This window comes from Ictidomys tridecemlineatus, chromosome 9 (assembly GCF_052094955.1).
Source record: "Ictidomys tridecemlineatus isolate mIctTri1 chromosome 9, mIctTri1.hap1, whole genome shotgun sequence".
In the NCBI taxonomy this organism is placed as follows: domain Eukaryota; kingdom Metazoa; phylum Chordata; class Mammalia; order Rodentia; family Sciuridae; genus Ictidomys; species Ictidomys tridecemlineatus.
This window is the reverse complement of record NC_135485.1, coordinates 45,608,785-45,634,128: the sequence shown is the minus strand read 5'-3', so window position 1 is coordinate 45,634,128 and position 25,344 is coordinate 45,608,785. Positions and strand designations below refer to the sequence as shown.

Below are 25,344 nucleotides of genomic sequence, written 5' to 3'. Positions count from 1 at the left end.
AAGTCCATTGCTCTAGGCCCATAGTGAAGCAGAACATCATGGTGGAAGGACATGGTGGATAAGTGTTGCTCCATTCACGGTAGCCAGGAAGCATAGACAGAAAAGGAGGAAGGAGCCACAGGAAAGATGAACCTTCCTGATTACCAACCTCCTCCAACTATGCTTCACCTGCTTATAGTTACCACCCAGTCAGTGCACTGAAACTAGGATGAACTGTTAAGGTAAAGCTCTCATAATATAATTATTTCACCTCTGAATATTCCTGAATTATCACAGGGGCTATTGAGGAACACCTCATATTCAAATAATAACAAATGACTAAGCCAAATATTTCTAGAGGTAAACTCTGATACATACTTTTTTTTTTTTTTAAAGATGTAGGGAGAAAGTGACATATAGAAATGCTCTCCTAAGTAAACTTCATTAAGATAGGACTTTTATGGCAAATTTTAACAATGCAAAAGATAGAAGTTGCTAGAGTCCCTTTTAATAACAGAATAGTAATTCAACAGATTCACATTGAGGCATGCTATAGAATTGTGTAGTCTCACTTGGGGAAGTCAGCAGAGTTTCTATTTTCAGAGAGAAAAGTAAAAGTAGTAGGGGGGTGGAAAAAAAATTTACACGTGAGCCTGATTCAGGGTGGGCAGGTTTTCTTATTCTCTACATTGACTTAGACCTTAGCTGGTATAGCTAAGTCCAATTCATGCTGCCTTTGAATGACCAGAAAAATTAATACAGTTGAAAGAGTGATTAGTCTTGAAGCAGTCACATAGCATTTCAAAACAGCTCTTCATCTGTCCACGTTTAGGGAAAACAGTGGGAATGGATATGACAGAAGGCATCCATCATGTGTTATATACTCTGCATTAGTACACTTGGAGAAATTATGAACATAAATGAAAAATTTAAGTTTTGCCTAATCTCATTTTTAGTATAAAAGATATCTTTGCCTTAAGTTAAAATATAGAGATCTGGGATATTGCCTGTGGTGTGGTTGGAACTCTACTGCTTACCAAATTCCTTTACAGGACTGATTTGTCTTCATGCCCACTTCTCACCCTTTTCCCCTCAACATGTGAGCAGACCAGGAGCATTTGCAAAGGATGTCTGGCTTGCCCAGAGTCTCATATCTCTTCCCAGTGTGCTAATTTATTCCAGCCATTCAAGGTGAGGATAAATGGCACCCTGCTCTGCCAGGACAAGCTCATGAAGAGACACGTCCATCCTGGATCAGGCTGCTGTTCTTCCCTGACAGCCATACAGACAGGAATTCTGTGAGGACACAAAACAACGACATTTAATGAAACAAAGTGATGCTCTTCCCTGCGAGAGCAGCCCAGGAAGACAGAAGGGGTAGTATATATTGCTCAACTGATTCTGAATGTATTAAGACAATTATTCATGCTAAGATATAAAATCTATTTAAATCTTAGGAATCTAAAGCAGTAATTCTTTTTCAAACCGAGAATTAAAGCCCTTAAAAAAATATTATTTCAGGGCTTCACTTTAAATACTGGATCAACATCTTAGGGCTCTAATATGATGGAGTATGGGAAAGAGGCAGAAAATTCACATTTTTAACAGGCTCCTGTAGTGATTTATATAGTCTTTTTGCAGTGAGTGGTTAGATAAGAGATTGACAAACACCTATTTAAAATCCAGCAACAAAAATAATCACAGAAATATTTTTTAAAAACAGTGTAATAATTTTATTACACCCTTTATTACTGACCTAGTGGGGGTTATAGCCTATAGAGTAATTCTAAAATTTTAACAGCTTGTTGATTCATCTGAGGTGAGACCTGACAATTTGAACTTCTTATTCCTATTGGATCACACTTTGAGACCCATATGCCTTTATCTCTTGGGAATCACTTTCATTGACTCTTACTCTATATGATTGAGTAAGAGTTACTTACCTTATGCCATACAAAGGTATATGAAAACAGGTTTTGAATCATCAAAACATGTAAAAGCACTGATCACTAAAATAAAATTATTTACCTCCAAAAATAATTAAATGATATCATAGTAAAAATATTTGAATACTTCCTTTACAAATGGCCTTTAATAAGATTACTCTATCATCATGACCATCAAGTACTGCTTTTCTCATCAAATGCATTCCTTGCCTTGTTTTAATAGCTAATAGTCAATATTCAATTAGCACACCTACTCTTAGGAAATGTAAGTATAATTATATAAAGGTCATAGTTGGATAACTTTTTGTTAAAGATGAATTCTTCAGGTGGGCAATTTTATTTGTTTCACTGTCAAAGCTGAAAGTATATTTTTTAAAGTTTCAACTGTGATTACAATAGTTGACTCTTTTCATTCAGATGCAATGTTAGTACACACTTGTGATTTTCTTTTTATGTTTTTCCCTCTTTCAACTTCAAAAAGCTGATGATTTGAACTCTTTCAATGTCAAAGTTGATTTTAGTGTATCACTAAACCAAACACTAGGATGGAGCATAAGTATTATTTCTTAGGTCTCAGGCAAAGAGCTCAATCCATTGTCTTATTCAGTTTCCATAAGAGAGTAGACTCCGTAATATGATATGTATCTTTCAGTAGTCTATAACCAAGGGCTAGAAACAGTCTCTAGAAATGCCCAATACTTTTAAGAACTTCTATAGATCCATTACCCATAGTTGGCTTTTCATGGTTTCAGTTACTTATGGTTAACTAAGGTCTAAAATTATCAAATGAAAAATTCCAGAAGTAAACAACTCATCCATTTTAAATTATACTTTGAGTATCATGATGAAATCATATCTTTCCCACTCTGCCCTGCCTGCATCTTCCCTTTCTTCAGCATCTCTATGCTGCATATACTACCCATCTATTTGTTACCTATCAACCCCCTCAGTTATCAGATCAACTGTTATGGTATCACAGTGCTTGCATTCAAGTAACATTACTTTAATTAATATGGCACCAAAGCACAACCTTTTATTACAGTATATCAGTGTATCCTATTTTATCTTTAGTATTATTAATATTATATTGTATCTAAGTTAGAAATTAAACTTCACTATAGGTGTGAATGCACAGAAAGAAAAACATATAAAGGGTATAAAGAATTTGTGCTGTGTTTCATTATCCACCCAGAGTCTTGGAGTGCATCCCCATGGATAAAGTTCTGTATGATTTTTTCATCCTTAGACAAACAAAATAAAACACACAAAGAGAATAAAGACTTTTCTTGCACTTTTGTTTTTGAAATATTAGGTATTTTTCATTTGCTCCTTCAGATCACAAGAGGGTGCTAATTGTATCTTTGATGCAAATTGAAAACAATTATAAGGCCTTTTTACATCGTTTCATAGAATTCTAAATTCATCATTGGTCCTTTATTACTGTAGATTATTAGGTTAATTTGGAAAAATCTATTTCTAAATTTTAAAGACAATGTATTTACTAAAGAAATCTGGTAAAACTCAGAAGAGACTCAAAACAGAATCCTTCAGATACTGTATACAAATATTAAAATTTATACCTAATATAAACATTAGACTTTTGAGTCCTCTACTTGCTAACAAAGACATAGAATAAAAATGGACTTATGAAACATACAGTATTTTTTAAAAACATTCAAAGAAAAAATTTTAAAGGACTTTTCTAGTACAAATAAAACTAGAGAAAATGTATAATGATCTAAATTACAAATCATTTTAACATACCTTTTAAAAATTTAGCAACACGTAATGAACAGATCTCATTATTAAATATTCTTCTATGTATAACTTTAATAGTTTTACTGCTGAGACATTTAGTATGTGATCTAATAATTGCATACAAAGTTAATGGGAAAAGCATGCCTCAAAATTTTCAAGAAGATACTTCTGTTGATATATTATTTTAGAAAAAAATTCTCATAAAAAGGATTTACCTACACAATTATAACAACCAAATTTTTCTCTTTCTTAATACAGAGGAGTTTTAATCTAGATACATTTAATTTACCTGAATTCAAGGAGTTTTTAATGTAATTAGAATACTATAAATTATACTTTGTAAAGGTAAAAAGTGTAAAGGTACAAAAAATCTGATTTTGTACTCTTTGTATTTTTCGATAATACATTATTATCTTTATACTCCAGAGGGAAATGATTTCTAAAAACGAAGTTTTTACAAACTATTAAAGGAGTTTCAAAAATAATTTTTCTTATACCTAACTTTTATTTTTACCACTTGACTTCAAACCATAACCTGACATATATAATTTGGGGGAAGGGGTACTGGGAATTGAACTCAGGGGTACTCAGCCACTGAGCCACATCCCTAGCTGTATTTTGTATTTTATTTAGAGACAGGGTCTCACTGAATTGACTGAAGCTGGCTTTGAATTCGTCATTCTTCTGTCTCAGCCTCTTGAGCCACTGGGACTATAGGCATGTGCCACCTCGCACAGTGCTGACATATAATTTAATTCCATTAAATAATTACTTTTGATGTTCAATTCCTATTGTGAATCCTATCCAAAAGTTTTATACTTTTATGACACTAATTTCTTCTGACTAGGTAATCTTATTTTAGTAGAAAATCAGATATCTAAAAGTCCCCACCCTCATTTACATCTAATAGCCTGACAGATTTAGAACATTTAAATGTTTCCTTGCATGCAAAACTGGGCCTTTGAACCTTTGCCATGGTTACTTTTAATTCTTTGGTCAATTAAGTGAGTAGTCCTGTTTATACACAGAAGTAGTACTCTGCCATGTTCCAAACCTTGAAAATCATAGTTACGCCAAAAGCTGTCAGAGAAATCTGGACTATCTGACAGATTAAGATATTCATATTCATGGGAAGTTTGGTGAAAGTAATGGTAGTTGACAGAATATGGCATCCCCAAATATGCCACTTTAGCACACTGATGATTTTGAACTGAAAACAATGGAGAAGAGGTAGAGACAAAGCTAAATGGGACTATATTATATTGAGCATCCCTAATCTGAAAATTCAAACTGCTCCAAAATCCAAAACTTTCTGAGAGCCAATATGACAAGAAACGTGGAAAATCCCACAGCTAATCTCATGTGAAGGGTCACAGTAAAAAGGCATAAAAGTATTTATAAATAATGTATTAAATCACCTCTAGGCTTTGTGTATAAGGTATATATGAAACATAAATGAATTTGACATCTATGCTTGGATCCTATTCCCAAGATAACCATTCTATATATGCGAGTATTCCAAAATCCCCATGCCCAAAATTCCAAAATTCAAAGTAATTATGACCCCTAAGCACTTTGAATAAAGAATACTTGACTTGTGCTAGAAAAAGGGGAAATTCTAGCATAACACCTATTTTTGTTAATTATTTTATAGTTAACAACACTTAACACAGTGCTTTTGTTTCTAAGGGATGTCACATAATACTTTTCACACAGTCCATGACGACCAGGTCTTTTAAAATATTTGGCAACACCTAAAGAAGGTCAGACTCAGGCCTTCTTTTCCTCTCCATATTTTCCACCTGGACAATGCAGGCAAACTGTGCTTTTTCTTTTGAGCTTTTTCTTGAAAACCTCACCTTATCCTTTTCCATCTACTGAAGCAGGTCACAGGACAGTCACCTTTTGCCCTCCAAAAACCCAAAGATGGAGGGAGACCCAGAGGAACCAAAAAGAGTAGATTTGCCAAATTTCCTTAGTTTACTACTCTTAACTCTTACTCCTTTGTCACATCATTTTTTTTCCACGACTTTCTATTCTTCATCAAGCTTAGTATAAAAACACTCAGGTTTAACTTTTTTTTGGAGATGGGAGGGGTCATTTCCTTTTGAAGGCTGACAATTGTGCATGACAATTGTGTCATGAACAATCTACAATTAATAAGTTAAAAGCAAAAGTTTGTGCTCTTTTCTCTTGTTAATCTGTTTTTAGTTACAGAGCCCTAGCTGAGAAACTAGACAAGTAGGGGAAAAAATATATATATATATATATAATATATTATACATGCATATTATATATAATATATAATACACCTGTCATATATGTGTGTGTGTATATTTTTTTTCTTCTCTTACCTATGTATTGTCTACTTGCTCTCTAATAATGTTTTAACAATTAACACCCCAATCTGCCAGTACATGCATTTCTCAATTTGTCCTTAACCATATTTTAGCTACTTGAGGTTAATTAAATCTTTGGAAAATAGCTCTTTACAAATGAAAAATAAGTGTACTTTAATCATTTTCTTTTTGAAAAAAGGGAACTCATCACTCTTGTTCATTTATTTTTAAAGAAAAATATATTTCATTTTTGTGTCTCTCTTCCTTTCTTTTCTTTCTTCTTCTACTTTTCATCATTTTGCCAGTTTTGCTCATAGTTAATAAGCATGAGAATATCGTTAGCAATCCATCTGTATTCAGAAATGGAAATAATTTATGCTAAGTAGATTTAAATCTAATAAAGATCCAGTCCTCAAATCTCTAAAGTCCTTCAAATTGCTCAGAATCTCAGCAAAGTTTCCAACTAATCCTTCTAATCCTTCAATAATTAAATCTTTGTTTCTTCAAGTATTTCTGAGAAGTTAACACCCACACACGCACACAAACACAACACATCCTACAACCCACAAAACACTATATCACATTCTCTTCTAGGCTTATGTGTGTTATATATCTTTTCTATTGTAAATATAAAATATAACAGCTTACACAGATGAGGTCCTTTGAAGTCCAAATTCACATTTATGAATTGAGTTTCTCTGGGCAGATTACTTTCTCTTTCTCCTTGGTGCCCAGTCATGTTTGTCTTTAAGGGTTAAAGTCAGCATGTGAACACTAATAGACTTTGGAGGGGAAGATGAGTGCTCTACAACACATTTCTGTTTGCTTGCCCTCCCTCTGCTTGAGGATGGATATAACTTGATACCTTTCTTTGACTTCAGTCCTAGCATATGTACACTATTCTCCCCGCTCTAGCCATGCATCTAAGTTATGGCACCTGTATTCTTTTTGATCACCTGTGGTGGTAACATGACAATAAAAAGTAAGTCAGACCAGGCTTCTAAATGAAGCTCTGGACGATATATTTGACATTTGAGCTACTTAATCACTCTGATCATCAATTTCTTCATCTGGAAATAAACATGAAGCTTCCATTGCATAATTACTGTTAGGACTGAATTTGATAATCTCTATAAATGGATGTAAAATACCTAATAAACAGTAGATAATACTAATAGTTTTTTTAAAAATAATTTCTCTTTGTTTTTTCTCCTAATTTGTTTTTGCTAGACTACTGCCTCCCTCACTATTGTAACTGTATAGTAGGGAGCTGTTTAGCCTTTACTACACTTGAAGATGGTTTTCCCAACTCAAAGGAAAAAAAAAATCCATCATTTAATCACGTGGCTTTTGACTTAACTTAGCCCTTACTTCCTTCTTCTGTTTCACATTGCAAATATTAATTTGTGCATGAATTCCATTTTTCCTTTTTGGCTTTTCTTAATTCTTGCAGTTTCACTTTCAAGGCTTCCCTCCACAAACCATTACCATTCATATCTCTTGATGGGCTTCTCTATAAAATATACGTCTAACCTTTTTTCTAGTACATTAATACTCATGCTAATAGCAAATATAACATAGATTTTAAAAGGAAGCTATGTTTTAATAACCATAGTCTATATTTTAATGAATAGTTTGTTGGTAGAAAAACTGTTTTCTTGTTTTCAAAAGCAAAAATTTCTTTAAAGTCATTTCCATATTTAAAAAAAACCCTAATATTATAGATACTAATTTAGAAAATCTTGATATCAACAAATACCTGTCTTTTCACTTACATTTGTCTATTATAGGTAGAATCGTTCTTTTTAACAATATTTAAAAATAAATTCAAGTTTTAAGGCTAAAATATTTTAATCACAAAATACTTTACATAGAAAGCACTAGATCATTCTGATTTATGCCTTCAGTGGAGTTAGTAGATGCGAAAGGTTTGGCCATAAATTTGTACTGCTGACAAGCAATAGGCAAATTTCTTTATGCAGATAAAAATAAGTATTCTCCATTTGTTTGTGAAGAAATCTGGCAACATGTCTTGTTTTGTAAAATTACAGAGTACCATAAATTTTTACCTGTCATGTATGTGTCTTGAATTATTTGGTCATTAATTAATATTATCAGAGAATTTAGCTTTCTAGAGGAAAAGCAGTCATTAAGGGAGAAATACTATTATTCTTAAAAACACAAACTGTCAATTGTCAAACCTAATCCAAGCTACTTGAACATTATTTAAACAATTGAGAAACATATTCTTGGGTATTTTAACAGCAATAAGATAATGAAACCAGTTCTCATTTACCTATACTAATATGGATCTAAGGGCAGGTTTCTAAGGTGGAACCCCTAGATAACCAGAAATCTCATTTTTTGTCACTGCTACTGACCCTTTTAAGATGTGCTGATAATCCGCTGCAGGACTGTTTCAGTTCCACCTGCAAGTGAAATGGGTCCAGAAAGGACAGCTGGTGTGAATCAGAAGCTTAATCATAAATAAGTTGTCTTTTTATGACTGTGACTTCCACATAAAAACAATCTGATCACTTTTCTAATAATTGTTCATTTAGCAGGGACAACACCCTACATGGAAAAATTTACATTGTAACATTTTTGAATCCTTTGACCCCTTGACTCCAGTCTCCATTATTGGGACTGCCAAAGTTAAGGTTTACATATTAGGTGTCATCCAAAAGCTCATGTGTGAGACGATGTAAGACAGTTTAGAGGTGAAATGACTGGGTTATTAAAGCCCCAACATAATCAGTGCATTAACTGCCTGATAAGGATCAACTGCGAAGAAACTGTAGGCAGGGACAGTGTGGCTAGAGGAGGTGGGTTTCTGAGGGTGTGGCTTTGGGGTAAATGTCTTTTGTCCCTGGAGATCTCTGCTTTCTATGCCATGTTCCCAGAGCCTTTCCTCCAGCACACACTTCCACCCCAATTCTCTGCCTTACCTCCAGCCCAAAGCAACAGAGTCAGCTATGTATGGAGTGAGAAATCTAAAACTGTGAGCCGCAGTTAAACTTTTCCTCCACTAATTTTTCTTGTCAGGTCTTGTCATAGCAGCAAAAAGGCTAAAACAAGTCACCTACGTGCCAGATTAATGGCTAATACTGGGTTCCGTTGGATAAAGTGAGGTTCAGCTTTCTTTTGTACAGGACTGTGTGTTTTACACTAATCTTGAGAAGTGGAAGGTGTCATTCAAGGAAATTTAAACCCTCAATTATGAAGAAATAAAAAATACAGCAAAGGTTTAAAAAAAAAAAAAAACTTGAGAAAGTATTCAGTTGATGTTGAGTGGCAACTGGACAGTTCTTCCAAGTTTTGCAAGTTGGCTGGGAAGCAATGTCCTTCAGGTAACAGCTGTCACTTACAGGCCATGGAAAAGCATTGGGAAGAAAAAGAGGGGGCCCCTTTTCACACAGGGAAACAGCTGATGCATAAAAATAAAGTGAGGGTTGAAATTAGCAACAAGTTGCTGACAATTTTTCTCTTTGTAAAGTGCACTCAGCTACTAAGACAGAGGTAAATTAAACTTTAGAGACAATGTGGCATCTCAAGTGGAACCATGGAGCAATCATATCCCATAGGCTGTAGACAAGTCTGATTTAAGATTCCATAGTTTCAGGCTCTATTTTCTGTTGAGGGTGCATCATATTTAACTAAACTGTTCAGGAAGCAGATTCGACTACCTATTAAACACGTGACAGATTCAAAATGTTCAGGATTCTCTGCCCAGCATTCACATTACTCAGCTGTCAAAGTAAAGGGCTCAGATATATGATGTGAAAATTACATTTTAACGAGGTGTCATGTGTGTTTAAAGTTCTTATTCATCACCACATAGCCACAGCTTTTACTGGAGACACAAATTCGCTTAATTAGCATATTATAAGGACAGAAGGTTCACCTTATCTGCATTGTCAAACTGTTATGTGTAGGCTTTCTGTTGTTGGTTTAGATTCTACTACCTTCAGCACATAGAGGAATGGTTCATTTACATAATCTCAAATGGCTTTCAAGAAAATGTGGACTGTTTGGGAAGCAGAAGAGCTGGTAGAAGGCAGTGGTTATGTCCATCCTTTCTGTTGTTAGTATTCATTGCCTCATGTGGTCTGCATTAAATATCAACCAGTGGACACTGTATCTTTCAGAAAATATTGGAAGTAGGTTTATCTGCTTGTTCTAATTATCAACTTGAGCCTAGTTCTTCCTCCTTTAGAAGAAAATACTGATAAGTATTTGCATATTTGCAAAGGAAAATCTAGATTTTTCCACAGACAGTTTGGAGACAAACTAACTATAAGAGTCAAAGAAAATGACTCACATCTCATCGTTTTTCATTAATGAATAATGAATTAGGCACAAGGTGATTTGGGAGAAAGAACAGTTAAGACTGACGGCCAGTCAACACCAATCACTATTAATGGATAAAGGCAAGTGATACAACTGATTACCTCACACCAGATATGCCTGGACACACAGAGAGTTTGAGAATTATGAAGCAAACCAGAGGCATTCAAATAACCTGTGAAATAGCTAATGAGTATTTGGACATTACAAGTCACAAAAAAGGATCAATGGAAAGCAATGATGAATATATACTTTATATCATATTTTATATGATAAGAAATTGACTCAGTTAAATGTTCATTTGAAGAACATTCTAGATTGAATAGTTTTAGATGTAGGGCTCTGTTCAGAAAATAGTAGCACTTTCACTTTCATTTTACACTAAAATGCTAAATGCTAATAAACATTTTTGATACAGTGTCCAAAGTTGAATCATCAGTTCTTCCAACACAATGCTTTTCTTTCCTTCCCTTCCCTTCCCTTCCCTTTCCTTCCTTCCTTCCTTCCTTCCTTCCTTCCTTCCTTCCTTCCTTCCTTCCTTCCACCCACCCACCAGAGATTGAACCCAGGGTTTCTATTGAGCCACACACCCAGACCTTTTTATTTTTTATTCTGAGACAGGGTCTACCTGCTAAATAGCTTAGGGTCTGGTTCAGTTGCTGAGGCTGGCTTTGAACTTGTGATCCTCCTGCTTCAGCCTCCCAAGCTGCTGGGAGTAGGCAAATGATACAGATGATTACCTCACACCAGATATGCCTGGACACACAGTTTGAGAATTATGAAGCAAACCAGAGGCATTCATATAACCTGTGAAACAGCTAAGGAATAACTGGGTCCAGCATAATGTTGATTCAATAGAACACAATTATCTGGGAATAGTAGTACATGCCTGTAATCCAAGTGCCTCAAGAGGCCAAAGACAGGATGATCACAAGTTCAAGGCCAGCCTTGGCAACTTAATGAGGCCTTGTGCAACTTAGTGAGACCATGTATTGAAATAAAAAATGAAAAGGAATGTGGATGTGGCTCAATGGTACAATATATAGTACTACAAAAATAAACAAACAAACAAACAAACAAATAAATAAATAAATAAACAAAACCTCACAGTTACTATGCCTTACTGAATATAATACACTTTCCATTTTCTCTACCATGAAGAAATCAGTAATTTTCTAACTGAACATTTTGAGACTGTATTCTTACTATAAAATTCTCTGATCAATTGCCCTTTTACCAAGGCCCAGGACAGGCTGGGTGAAAGGGCAATTGGACCTAACTGTAGGGTAAGGAACCTGGGGACAATGGCTGGAATGAGTTAAAACTTCTGAACTTAGAAGTTCGAAGCAAACAATGAAGATGACTAGCAGAGGAGCATACTAAAATTATATGGTTTATAAAACAAATTTAGAAATAACACTTCTACTCTCAATATCCTAAAAAATCAGAACACTGTAAGTTATCTTCTTTCATTTGTTTGTTTAAATCATTTAACAAACCTTTACAGAACACCTACATTTATCAGGCACTCAATAAGACTGTAGACAAAAATGACCAAAACAATATCAATGAGATTATTCCAGTGTTAATTCAAGTCTAAGTAGTAATAAAAAAGCATTTTATAAATTAGAGACTCTCTGCACTGTGTATTCTCAAATAAGTGAAATACAAGTAACTTATTAACATTTTTAAAAGAAATTGTTTGCAAATATATATAGTTACATGGATATGAAGCAGTAGTATAAAAATAAGTTCTTATTTTTACATCAATTTATTTTGGAAAACCATAAGAATATTGGCAATTCGTAATTGATATAATGCAGAATAAGTGATGGTAATACAATGTCCTGAAAATATTTTTAGATAAATTAGAAATTTTAAACTTCTTATATACTGTACACAGAAGAATGGAACCTTAAAGATCTTTTCAATGAGAAACTTTAGTTATATTCTACAGTATAACAATAAATATTTGCAGTACAAATTTAAAGGATTTAATTAAAATTAATTTCTTGATATGGTAGAAAACAATCCATTTCACAGATTGTATCATCCCTTACAATGTTTTCCTTTGAAAAAGAAAGAAAACATGTATGTCATGTAATGAGCCAAACTAAGAGAAGACAATTTAGCAGTAGGGAGGTAGGTGTTGGGTAAAGTAAGGGACTAGAAATAAATGACTTTTACGATCACTGCTTAGAATGTTTCTGAGGAGATAAACTTTTCTTCACATACTTCCACAAAGTTTTCTATTCTAGAATTTAAAAATGACCCTTGTAAAAACAAAACAAAATAAAACATCTGATTTCTTTCTTGAAAAGTAGATAACAATTTTTAGAGTATGAATTCATGGTAATTTTCTCAGAGTATGAATTACAAATTGTAGTTTACCTAGAAAATGCTTAGCACTAGTAGCAGAAAGTTCTGAGTAAGTTACATAATCCACAATGCTTTGGGGGGCCCTCATTGGGAAAATGTGGATAATAATGGTGCTTGAGGCTCCCTGGTGTGTAGCTTACTTACGCAGTTGGTGACTCTACTATGCCTATTCTGTGCATTACCTCATTAAAATTCAACAAAAATATTCTGAGGTGGGTATCATTTTTTCCACTTCATACTTGAGGAAACCAAGAACAAAAGGCTGAGCAAACTTCCCACAACTGAGCAACTGACAGTGGTAGAATTTAAACCCAGGTCCTACAAGACCCCTTAGTTCATATTTAGAAACAGATGCTACCCATGTGTAAGCATCACTGGAGAGCTTTCTATATCTATGAGAAGCACATTTGCGTTTATCTCCAGTGCTAGGTTTTTTGGTGTACCAAACAGTTATATACAGTAGAAGTAAAACATAGGTAACCGTATACAAAAATCATTAATTACTTTTTGTTACAGAACATAGTTAAAATAAGAACAAGAAGACTTGGACTGCTACCAACAAATGGCAACAACAAATACATTTTTGGTCTACATACTTAGGTAAGTTTTTGACCATAACATATTTGTAAATTGAGAGTTTTCATATATGGTTGAATAAAAAGACCCATAATACACTGACAATAAGAATTCCTTGAAGGCAATTGCTTTGAAAAATGTCAATGTAATTTACTACAGAAAAGCACCCACCTAAAACTGTGGAATGAAGATGAACAGCCTCTATTAATGCTAATTGAAATTCTCGTATCCACATATAGCATGCATAAAATTTACTTCTACACTTATTCTTTCCACCTCTAAACTACAGTAAGTCCATGCCAAAGTACTAGCTTTTTAATGTGAGCAGCTGTGTGTGCAAATTGATACTTTTTCTGGCAATTATATCTACAAATTTAATACAGGTGAAATCCCACTACTTGCAAAACAAAGTCTTAATTGTGGTTGTTCAAAAGGAGTGAAAACTGAATCTCCTGGCTTAGGAATTCAATTAAAAGCTGAAAATTATCATTTCTTAAAGTTTGTCACTTCAAAAACATATTTTTCACAAACATGAGCACTAATAGATGTGGGTTAAAATGACCCTGCTCCCATAAATAAACAAACAGATAAATAAAATTAATTGACTGGTACAACCTTCTTCATGACCACAATTAATAACAATTCTCCTCTTTCTACCTACATAGAGATATCAAATAACATATAATCTTTTAATAAACAAAAGTGAAACTATATTATTATTGCTTTTTGCTCTAATTACAAAATATGATTATAATTTCTTTTGAGGCCATTTGAAATTACTTTGTGATCAAAATGAATAATAAAAAAGGTTAAGAACCATTAATAAACAGTTTTCAGTAACAAATTATTTATTTTGATTTAAGAATATCATAGCTATAGAAGAACAGGTTGTATCCTAGGATACAACCCAATGATTGATTTTTGCTCAGGTTCTCAATTGCACAGTATATTGTATTTAAAAATCTTACCTGTACCTCATTTAAACAGATAATGCAGTTGGTTTAGAAGATTTTTTGAAGACCTAATAATAACGTGCTTTTGTTGTTGTTGCAAATTTGGCTTTCCCTTCCATAAAAGCCAATTCAACACAATATCAACATTAATGATTAGGAAAAGAAGCACTGTCTCTTTTACTGAAGCCTTTTAGAGGTTAGACAAAAAAGCCACCTAATTTGTCATTCTATCTAAAGAAGTGGTGGAAAGTCATTCATTCATTCATTCATTCAACAAAGAGCTATTGAACCTGACTTAAAAGAATGCATTATATTACACTAATGTCCGATATATATATTTTTAAAAGATAATGATCAGATAGATATATTTTAAAAAGAGGATATATAGTGTTAAGGTTGTGGCTCAGAGGTAGAGTGCTTGCCTAGCATGTGTGAGGCCCTGGGTTTGATCCATAGCACCATATACAAATAAATAAAATAAAAATATTGTGTCCACCTACAACTAAAAAATAATACATATTTTTAAAAAACAGTATAAGGTAAGGTAATTGGTCATAGGAAACTTAGAATCTGTTTCTGTAAGAAAATGTGTATATACTGGACCATTTAGAAGAATGGCATGCTAGTGAAAGCATGGTAAAAACAAAAATGGATGCGCATGAAGACATGTGCCTGTGATACCACTATTCAGGAGGCTGAGACAGGAGGAATACACACAACACACACACACACACACACACACACACACACACGTATAGCTGGGCTGGTGTATAATCCCATGGTAGAATGCAACTAGATGAAGTTCCAGTACTTAAAAAATATTTTTTTAAAAGTGCAGAAAATAAGGATATTAACAGGAAAATCTAAAAGATAGAAATACTTCAATGGGCATACTACTATCAAAATTCAGACACCTCTATTTTAATTTTCCACTACATTTAATCTTAGAGAACATTATTATGGCTTGCTTCAAAACTTAACTTTTAAATTAAGATAATTCTGTTCTCTTGTGTAAATAAAAGTAAAAAAAGAAATAGAAAAACTAAAGCTATTTATAGTTATCTTTAAACAACATTAAAAGGAAATAGTATGTTCCAGAGAGATAAGGGATACTTTTAAAGAACTGAAAGGAAAGATTCGATCTCAAATATATTCAAAACTGTTCTCCATTGTCATTTCTTATAAAAATTGATTTTTTGTACTTACCAGTTATGTACATTATTCTCTATATCAAATAAGTTTACTCAGACAAAGGCACACTCAAACTGACAATATGTCCCATGAAGTGGTCACATAAAATGATCTGTGAGGTGAATATATTGGTTAACAGTTCCTGCAGCATTGTATCATCCTAAACCCATCCTAAACCAAGCAAAGAGCATTTTTGTAGGTATTTCACAATTAATTAGAAAGGATAGCATCCTATCTTAGCAAAGGTTTTGTGTATTTCAGTATGCAAAGATCTTACCAGCAGCTAATGACACATACCCATAGAAAAGAAGAGCTAAAATCTGGAGAAAAGCTGTACAAAGGATAAATAATCAGGTTTTCATAGTTATAAATTGTTAGGACTGAAAGTGGTATCATTGATTTCTCTAAAAAGATAAGAAAAAGAATAGTTTTAGGTACACAGGCCAGAAGAGAGAGACATCACAGTTAATCTAATTAAAATCATGAGAACAAACTCATGAGAAGTATCCACCCACAGAATACCATCAAAATTCAAACTTACCTGATCTACTATCCAGAGGTCCAAAGTCCAAGGAATATTTCACTACATGATAGTTATTCCACACATAGAGTAGGTTGTCCCTGGGGTTGTAATCCACAGCTGCTATGTATTGATATGAATTGGGAAAAGGAACATCCACCAGACTATCCTTGCTTTGGTCGGTATTGTAAATGTAGTCAATCTTATTCCCGGTGGCCTCATTGTCATCATCCTCATATACAGATTTGACCACATACAGAATCCCACAGATCATAAATGCATTGGAAGCTGACCTTTTATCATATGCAGTATCCCATGTCCCTTCAATCCGCAGGGTATAAGGGTTCAACTGACTAATGACGATTTTACCATTGTTTTGTTCTGTTGCATAGATGACCCAGAGCCCATTTTCATCCACTGCCAGGTCTATGTCAGATTTGCCTCCCCATCGGTAAGGGGAGGTATCATGGTAATTGGCATTTGCTATGATAGCCTCTCCACTCTTTATCCTAGTCCGCAAATCAAACTTTACTATGTTCCTGGTGCGCTCTTTATTGAAGAACAAAGCTCCATCATACACAACAAATCCTGTGCCATCCACCCTATGAGGGAGCTTGTAGGTAGTAGTTGGCCTTCCAGCAATGAAGTCATCTTTGGATGAATATTCAGTCAAGGTATCAGTTCTGTAGGGGGTCCAGGGCATATAATAAATCTTGTCAGAAGCCTGAAGAGGGTCTTTGCACCATGCCCCAGACTGGTGGTCAGACTCAAACAAATGTTCACTCTGGTATACTCCTTTTAGTAGTCCAGGACAAAGAAAAACTGTTGGAAGGGAAAGAGTTAAGACAAAAATTGTATTAATTAATTATATTCTCATATATTCTTATTTTTCAGCAAGAATGCAACTGTAACCAGAGATACCCACCACCACTTATTTTGGTGCATTTTTTGAGAACACAAAGTATTTTTTCATATTAATTTTGACTTTTTAAAAAAATCACTTTGATTTCATTTGCTTAAAAATTTAGACTTTTTAAATCAGTAGCTGTGCTTTCCTTGGTTTTTGCCTTTGTTAAAGTGTATGATAACATTTTTGAAGATATGTATCAAATGCAACATATGTCTATGTATTCTATAGACATATAACTAATACAAAAGTCTATACACAATGTGTTTATGAGTTCACTGAAGAACATATCTTATTTGGAAATGAAAGTATACTGTTTCCACTCTCAAAAAAATTAGCTGTTGAACAGTTGTCATTAATAAACATAGGAATATCCCACAGTAATTTTTGTTTAAATAAATGAAAAATCTTGTATGTTACAGGCCAGTGAATCCTCTAGCAAAAAAAGCTCTTGAAACTGCTACAACACGCACAGAGCATGCAGTCCACACAATTAAAAATGAGTGATGGATGGATACTGGAAGGAAAAAGAGAAAGGAAGAAAAAGAAAGGAAAGAAGGAATAAGGAAAGAAGAAAGGGTGAAAAGTTACAGAAAAGAACCCAAGATCTAGATTTTAATCAGTTAAAAATGTCCTGTTAAATACAGTAGTATTGGAACTTAAAACATGTACCTTTTACTGTTACATGAAAAAAGCATTAAAAAACAAGATTACTTGCTATATTTTGCTGCTCATACTTCAGAATGAAAACAGGCAAGAATCATCTGATTCACCTTCATTTTAGTATGATTCAGTAACATATTGTGACAGTGGTTATAAGAAAGCTTGTCTGATTCATCTGACATGAAGGGGCAATAAAGCAATGTTTCCCATAGGGCGGTCCTTGAAGCACTGGTTTCAAGTAGTAAAGCTAGGTATTACAACAAAAGAAAAAAAAAAGGATCCTTAGCCACATTTATCTAAGAAATGTTACATCAGATACTATTGTGGTAGAGATTCTAATAGCACAGGTAAATTAGAGAATCTCCCCGGCAGAAGCTGTAAGGGTGAGGAATTTTCACAAACTAATTTGATCTTGGAATTTTTCCACAGAGCCTCTTTGGATTGCAGTCTTCTGCTGAACCTGCTGTGGGAAACACTGCTCTAATATATTTGCAAAGCAAACACACTGAAAAATAATCATGCAGTCCACTGTTATGTTTGAAGTGATTAGAAATATACGGGGTGGAAAAATTAGGAAATCACAAGGAATTTAGATGCTGACCCACTTTTAATGATTTATTATTCTTTCGGCATTAGTGATTAGCTTTCTAATAGCGATTATAAACACAGATTTAATGGAAAACAAGATGAAACTCAGCTACATTTTTGGAGATTATTGAAAAGGACAGTAAATTACCAAAATCTCCCAAGTTTAAATTTTGAAGAAATAATAAGATGTCAGGGGAACTGGCTATCAAAATATTCCATAGCAAGAATAGAAGAGCATTGCCAATTTAGAAACCATAATAATATTGATAATTATAAAAATTTCTCAGTTGTTTAAATGATTGCTTTAGTTGTAAGGAAAAGTAACTCTTTGCTGTAAAAATTGTCCATCACCTTTATGCTAAAGTTAATAATAAGCCCTTGGTTGCTAAAGCAATTTAAAATATTTTAGAAAATTATCTCCCTTTCCCCCTAGTAGACACAAATGAGTGAAACAGGGGAACCTACTAGACCAGAGCTAAGAGAAATCATTTAGCACATAAATAAAAACAAATATAAAGCAATCACTGTTCATCACATCTATTGGATTTCTAACTACTTACTTAAAAATAAAGAGGAATATAATATAATGTTGAAAATTTTATAATATTAAACTGTGTTAGGATAAAAGGATCAAACCAGCATTGGTCAGTAAAACAGATTAAAGTGAAGTTGAGCAGCAGAAGTAGTAAATAAACTTTCATAAAATAGATAAGAATTAATAACAAAATTATTTTAGCTCAATGTTAAACTGTTAAATAACTTAGCCTATAAATAGCATATAATTTATGAAAGGTATTTAATTACCTTTTTGTTCCACTTCTATTGGAGAGAGAGAAGTAAAGAGAGAAAGGAGAAAAGAGAATAGATTAATGGTACGGTATTGGCCAAGCAGTTTTTATTCACCTCTTCCAAACTGAAAGTAAATAATTCATTTCACTCATACTTCCTTCATCAAACATTATGTTTATTGTTTAAAAATCCATTTGTCTAATGCAGTTTTAAAAAAAATCATGTAAACTTTAAAATACAGTATAAACTTGGAAAAATAGGCAAAAATTAATCAATCTGATTGAATAAGCATACTACTCCAAATGATAGACATGAAATGCAATATTTATAATTACACCGATATTTTTTATTTTAAAGGGCAGGTCAGCAATTATATATACAAAAAGCTTTCAAATAATTTTGTTTGTTTTTACTTATAAATACTAAGTCTGTACCATTATTTAAGATAATAGTCTTCTTTTTTTATCTTAATAAAAAATGTTTCTTTGGAAGAACTGACATCTTCAAAAGAAACTACTCTGTCAATTGTTTTCTAGAACCTATGACTCCTCATAGCTTATCTGTCTTGTGTGAAATGTCCTCTATAATGTTACACATTAACCGGGAAGCTCTTTCCCTGAATAAATGAACTTATAACCCTTCTTAAATAAATTTATCTCACATTTATCAATATTTGATATTATCATGGAAAACTACTGTCATTCAGAAATATCTATTAGCAGAAGATTCTTACAATTTTATAATTCTTTTTCTTATAATTCTTACAAATCTGCCTCTGCCTTTTTGACATTCTTAACTGAGTCAATATACAAGTCATGAAAATGTAGTGAGGTCCTCAAACACATAGTGTTTATAATTTCTAAAATTAATTTTCATTATTGTTTTTAAGTTACTGATCAGTATAAGTCAGTGAAAGTTTTGAGAAATTATGACATATTCATCAATGTCCATTAAGTGGCACCTTTTTGAACTTATAAACATTTGTCTCTTTAAACACAATTTGCCTGCATCCTAATGAGGAAAAACAAACAAACAAGTTACCAACAAGAAAATGGTCCAAGTGTCAGGAAGAATGGTTTTTTAAAAACTTTGAAAATTACAGATTATAAATATTGTAAAACTAAGGCAATTTTACTGGAAGGGATGAACTGATAAATTATGCACAGTAAACATATTGAAAACTCCAGGAAAATTTCAAAGACAATCAAGAGATGCTGTTTTGGTTAATTACATTTGGGTGAGATTTTTGTTCTTTGACCTAAACTCATGTTTTCAATTACTGTCAATACATACTTATTTCTAGTCATTGACTTTTGAAACCTCAATATCACACATTTTAAGAAAAAAAAACTGTATATACAAAAAGTTAGGCTAGAAAGTTGTAGCGCACTAATTTACAAGCCTTATTTTTAACACTATTTCTAAAATTACTTAAATATTATATTGCCATAGTCTATTCTCAGTTATACTTTATTGAATAACTAACTACATGGTAAACGTGACTGTACTGACTAAATAGAGACCAGTTAAAGACGTTATCTAAGAGATGTATGCCATGCTTTCACTAGAATACTAACCTGTGTTCAAACTTACAACTAGAAGATCCTGCACATTTAAAAATTACTTAATCAACAGTCTCAAAAATTTGGACTTCAAATCTATTACAGTGAGGGTGGAGATTAGAAATGGGAAGTCATCCTACAGTTCACATTTTTCAATCACTAACCTACAAAAAATGTTTGATTAATTTGTTTCCTTCAAGTAGCTCCAGATACATGTTTTTTAAAATTAAATACGGAGCTATTTATACTCTAAAACATGAAATGTACCCTCCCTCAAAGAATGTTAGTCTACTTTCACATTAAACTTAAAGACATTTTTATTTACAAATATCCTACTTTCTTGAGTGACATTTGTCCCTTCAAAATGAGGAAGATAGGATTTGTAACAAAAAAGTAGTGATAATGTTTCTATTATATTTTGTAAAGATTATCTTACATTTTAATAGAAATTTTGATTCAAAGAACTTTCATCTATCATTTCAGCAGTCTTTTGGAAGAATTTTGCTTTTAATACTCAGTCCTTACTCTAATTTCCAAGAAATTGGCATAAGCTCTATTGTAAATAGAGCTTGCCTCTGTTACTTGCTGGTTACTCAAAATTAAGATTTATTAGGCAGTTCTGCTTTGGAGAAAATTATTATGGTCTTGCCCATGTCATGACTGGCTGTAGCTCATTTATCTTTTATTTGCTATTTTCAAGACTGAAGTAAAACAGACCTATAATTTAAGTTGAAACAAGTGCACACAAATCATATTCCCATAACAAAAACTGGCAAGACAACATAATTTGTCGTTGAAAAGCTTAGTAACATTTAGAATTGGCCAGTCATTGCCTATCATCCAATTCTGATTCTAGAATGTTCCTTATCCCTGAGACAACAAATTAAAGTGATTTTTGAAACAGCATATCACCATTTCCTTTGTAATGCCTATTGTGATTTAGATATGAGGTATCCCCCAAAAGTTTATGTGTGAGAAAAAGAAGGTTCAAGGTAAAACAATGTGAATATGAGAAGTATAACCTAATCAGTAGATTAATTCACTGATTTGGATTCACTGAGAAGTAACTGTAGACAGGTAGGATATGGCTGGAGGAAGTAGGTCATTAGAAGTGTGCCTTTTGGTTCATATTTGTCACTGGTGAGCCCAGTTCTTCAGCTTCTTAACTGCAGTGTCCTGAGTTGCTTTTCTCTGCAGTGCTCTTCCACCACAATGTTCTGTCTTACTTGTGCCTAAAACTGTGGAGTCACCCCCGAAGAAGCTGAACTTCAGATACCATGAGACAAAATAGACTCTTCCTTTTCTATGTTTTTCTTATCAGGTCTTTGGTCACAGTGACAAAAAAGCTAACTAAAACTGCCGAACAAATAATATATCCCTAATCAATAACGGCTGAATTAAATATATAACACAAATAATGGTGAATATTATTGCTTCTTGATGTTTGAAAAATGTTGTAAAACATGGTGAAACTATCTGGTTGTACCATGTGAAATCAAAATGCAATGAATTATCTGCATAATGCCTTTCAATATTGTAATAGATGGAAAGGAAAGTGAAATTTATAAGAAATTTATCTAACTCATTAAACATAAAACTGGAGAAAAATTATATAGATAGTCCTGCGAATTATACTGGCAAGAACAATTTGTTGCCATAAAACAGCCTGCAAAGATCTAAAAATACAGGCCTAACATACTTGTTGTTCTCCTTTCTGAAATGAGATCACAAATTAATGAATTATATGATGACAACTGGGGCAGGGCCTTCTTCAGGATCTCCTATCCCATAGCTTGACTGATATTCTGAATTCTGAACATTATAAGTGTCATTGTTCATTTCCAAACCTCTTTGGAACAAGTCTGTTTTCTTTTCTCTCTTTGCTGCAACTACTTTTGTTGTCCATTCAGTCTCTATAAATACGTTTATATATTTCCTTAAAGTGATTTCCTTGTTATCCTTTGTCAAACTTAATGTCATATGCTATATCCTGTGGTTAGAGGGAATGGCAAATTCACACTAAAGATAATTTTATTCTGTATAAAAGGAGGAAAGTAGAAAAAAAGAGTCTAGTAAAGTTTCCCTTCAATCTTCAGTGTTCATAAAATAGATATAACATCCAATTATGTTATTGCTCAGTAAACTAAAATGTTATCAGTTCTAACCAGTTTTTTTGGTACCACATGTAAAACTTTAGAATTGCATCCTTTAATTAAAAAAGGTATGGAACAGAGAGCATGTATATTCATTGCCAAGTTTTTTCAAGCTGCATTGCAAACTGCAAAGAAATAAACTTTTTGCATGCTGAAAATTGTTAGTGCCATAACTAAGAACCATGAAATGGCATCTAAATGTCTTTTTAATTTCCTTTTCTATACAGTAAATCATAGATCACATTTTCTATCTACAACATCCATGCTCCTAATAGGTAGAAATTTATAATCCAATAATGCTTCTCTATTTCTGCAATATATAAACATACACCTATGAAGAACATAATATAGTTATAAAATATTAAATAATTTATAAGAAAAAAGATTTTTCATTGAAATGATATTTTAAAAAGAATTATTCTTGGGGTTACTTTTGGCTTAGATTATTAAAATACATTTGGGTACCCTTATCAGAAACTTGCTGACGAATTAAGGAAGTGTAGAAAGGCAAACTACATAAGTTATAAAAAAATGAGTCTTGCATAAAAATTTCACCAGATTTAATTTTTCATACAAAAATTTAATGTGGCATTTATTTTTTCCATCTGATAAAAATTGACAACAACTCAAAAAAGCTTAAAAGATTTGATCAAGGTCAATACTAAGAGGTATCACAGACCTGTCATGTGTGTAAAGGTTCCATGCTGATTCTACCAACAAGTAAATTCAAAGAACACATTTTTATTTTTGTACTCTTGCTCTTCATTTCCATTCTATCACTAAATCCATGAAGGAGCATACTTAAGAGGAGACCACACAATATAAGCAGAATCTCCCTGAGGGTAGGCACAATATCTGTCATCATATGCACTAATTAAGAACTGAAGTGTTGTATACAAGACTGATGCTATTTAAACATCACAAAACTCTTATGAAGTGGACATTATCATTATCTTCAATTTTCAATGGAGGAAACTGAGACACAAAAAACCATGGCTATATGGATAATATGTATTAGAACTGGGATTCAAATCCAAGTTTTGATCTTACTCATTAATGATCTTCAGTGAAATGAAGGATAATCTTATTTATCTCTACACCCAACACATAGATCTCAATTAATATTTGTTTCTTCTTTGCAAAAAATAGAAATACAGTATTTTCAAAGAAAGGAATTAGATCACATACTTGTTAGCACTATCATCCCTTGAGTCTAGAAATGCAAATCATCTCTCACAGGATTAAAATAATAGAAGGAAAAAATGGGTTCCATATTTGGTCAAAGAAAACATGATTTCTGTTATCAGTGAAAGCAAACCTGTGGTTCAACACCTCATGTCTTACTAATTTTTATTATTCTGAAACTGAAAACACTTTCTCTTCTTCCATTTTACATTCACCAAGAAACAAATAGAAGTTCCTCAGTAAATAGCAGTAAGATTTGTAAGTGCATTAAATTTTTTGGTATACTGCACATCAAAAATTCTGACAGATGTCTGTCTTTTTCAGTAAATAAAGTGCTAAGCCTTTATTTAATGAGAGACAGGAGTAATCTCTGCAGCTCAGCTTCTAAATTATGCTTTTCAAATAACACCCATGCATCATTGAATAAGAGTGCTGCTCAAGCACCTTGTATTACAATGGCTTCATATAATGTGTTTCAAAAATGAACACCTCCTAATGAATTTCCTCCTGGAGTGTGTAGATTGAAAATGTCAATAATTCATAAAATACTTTCACTAGGCACATTCTAATTTAAACACTTAAATACAATATCTATAGATGCTGCAGAAACTGAGAAAGCCTTTTATTTTGTGTTAACGTTATATTCCATTGATGGATCTGTTAAACCTTTCAAACTGTTAATTTAGCCTTTTAAAAGAAAATGGTGCTATTAGTAGACTCTTTTTAGAATCTATTTGTAATAGCTCTAATAAAAATAATAATTTTTCAAAGTTATTATGGACGACACTTAAAATCAATACTACATTTGGTTCATCAAGGATGCACCCTTGTTATAATGATTTGTCACTACTATGTAATAAGTATATGGCATTTTCAGTTGCTAAACTACCACAACAAAAACCAAACACAGAATCACCTTGCATTATACATAAGACCACATATGTATAGTGATATATAAGAACCACTGAATATATCTACTGAGTTCCTGTTTTGTGTAAGGCCTTTAGAGCTACAAATACAGAGAAAAGTAACCATAATACCTAAGAGTTACTAAACAGATTTCACATGGGTAGCCATCACATGGTACTATCCCTACAGAAACTTGTGAATTTGGTAGAATAAACAGGTTATGGAGGATAAATTGATCTCTACTTTAGGGAAACACAGTCTAATGACTGGGGATTTTCAGGAAATTTATTTACCGATAACAAGCTATTATTGAATGTATTCAAGGAAACCTGTCTACTGATATTAAAAACAGGAATAGAAGTAAACAGCAGAGAAAGGGATCTTATCAAAAGAAGCTGAAGTAAGAAGAGGCAAAATAGTTTTATTAAAATCACTAGTTTATTTGTAAGATGTCACCAGTTTATTCGTAAGACATATTTTTGACCAATTCTTACTACTAAGGTTCTATGTGTCCTACTTCATGTATAACAATTATGGTATTAAAATGAATCTAGATCTAAATCTCAGAAATTTGGTAAATACTTTATATTAGTATTTCTA

At 32.9% G+C, this 25,344-nt stretch overlaps 1 protein-coding gene across 28 annotated transcripts in view; it reads right to left on the bottom strand.

Moving 5' to 3' along the window:
- Adgrl3 (adhesion G protein-coupled receptor L3) overlaps window positions 1-25,344 on the bottom strand; it is a 773,708-nt gene that overhangs the window by 276,703 nt on the left and 471,661 nt on the right. For 22 of the 28 annotated variants that reach the window (XM_021730674.3, XM_040292372.2, XM_078021326.1 and 19 more), the window contains 2 exons: window positions 18,951-18,965; window positions 16,010-16,810 (listed from right to left, as the gene is read on the bottom strand). In XM_021730674.3, coding sequence (XP_021586349.1) covers window positions 16,010-16,810; window positions 18,951-18,965 — 816 coding nt within the window. The remainder of the gene's footprint in view (window positions 1-16,009; window positions 16,811-18,950; window positions 18,966-25,344) is intronic. The other 6 variants (XM_078021331.1, XM_040292366.2, XM_040292367.2 and 3 more) reach the window with 1 other exon arrangement.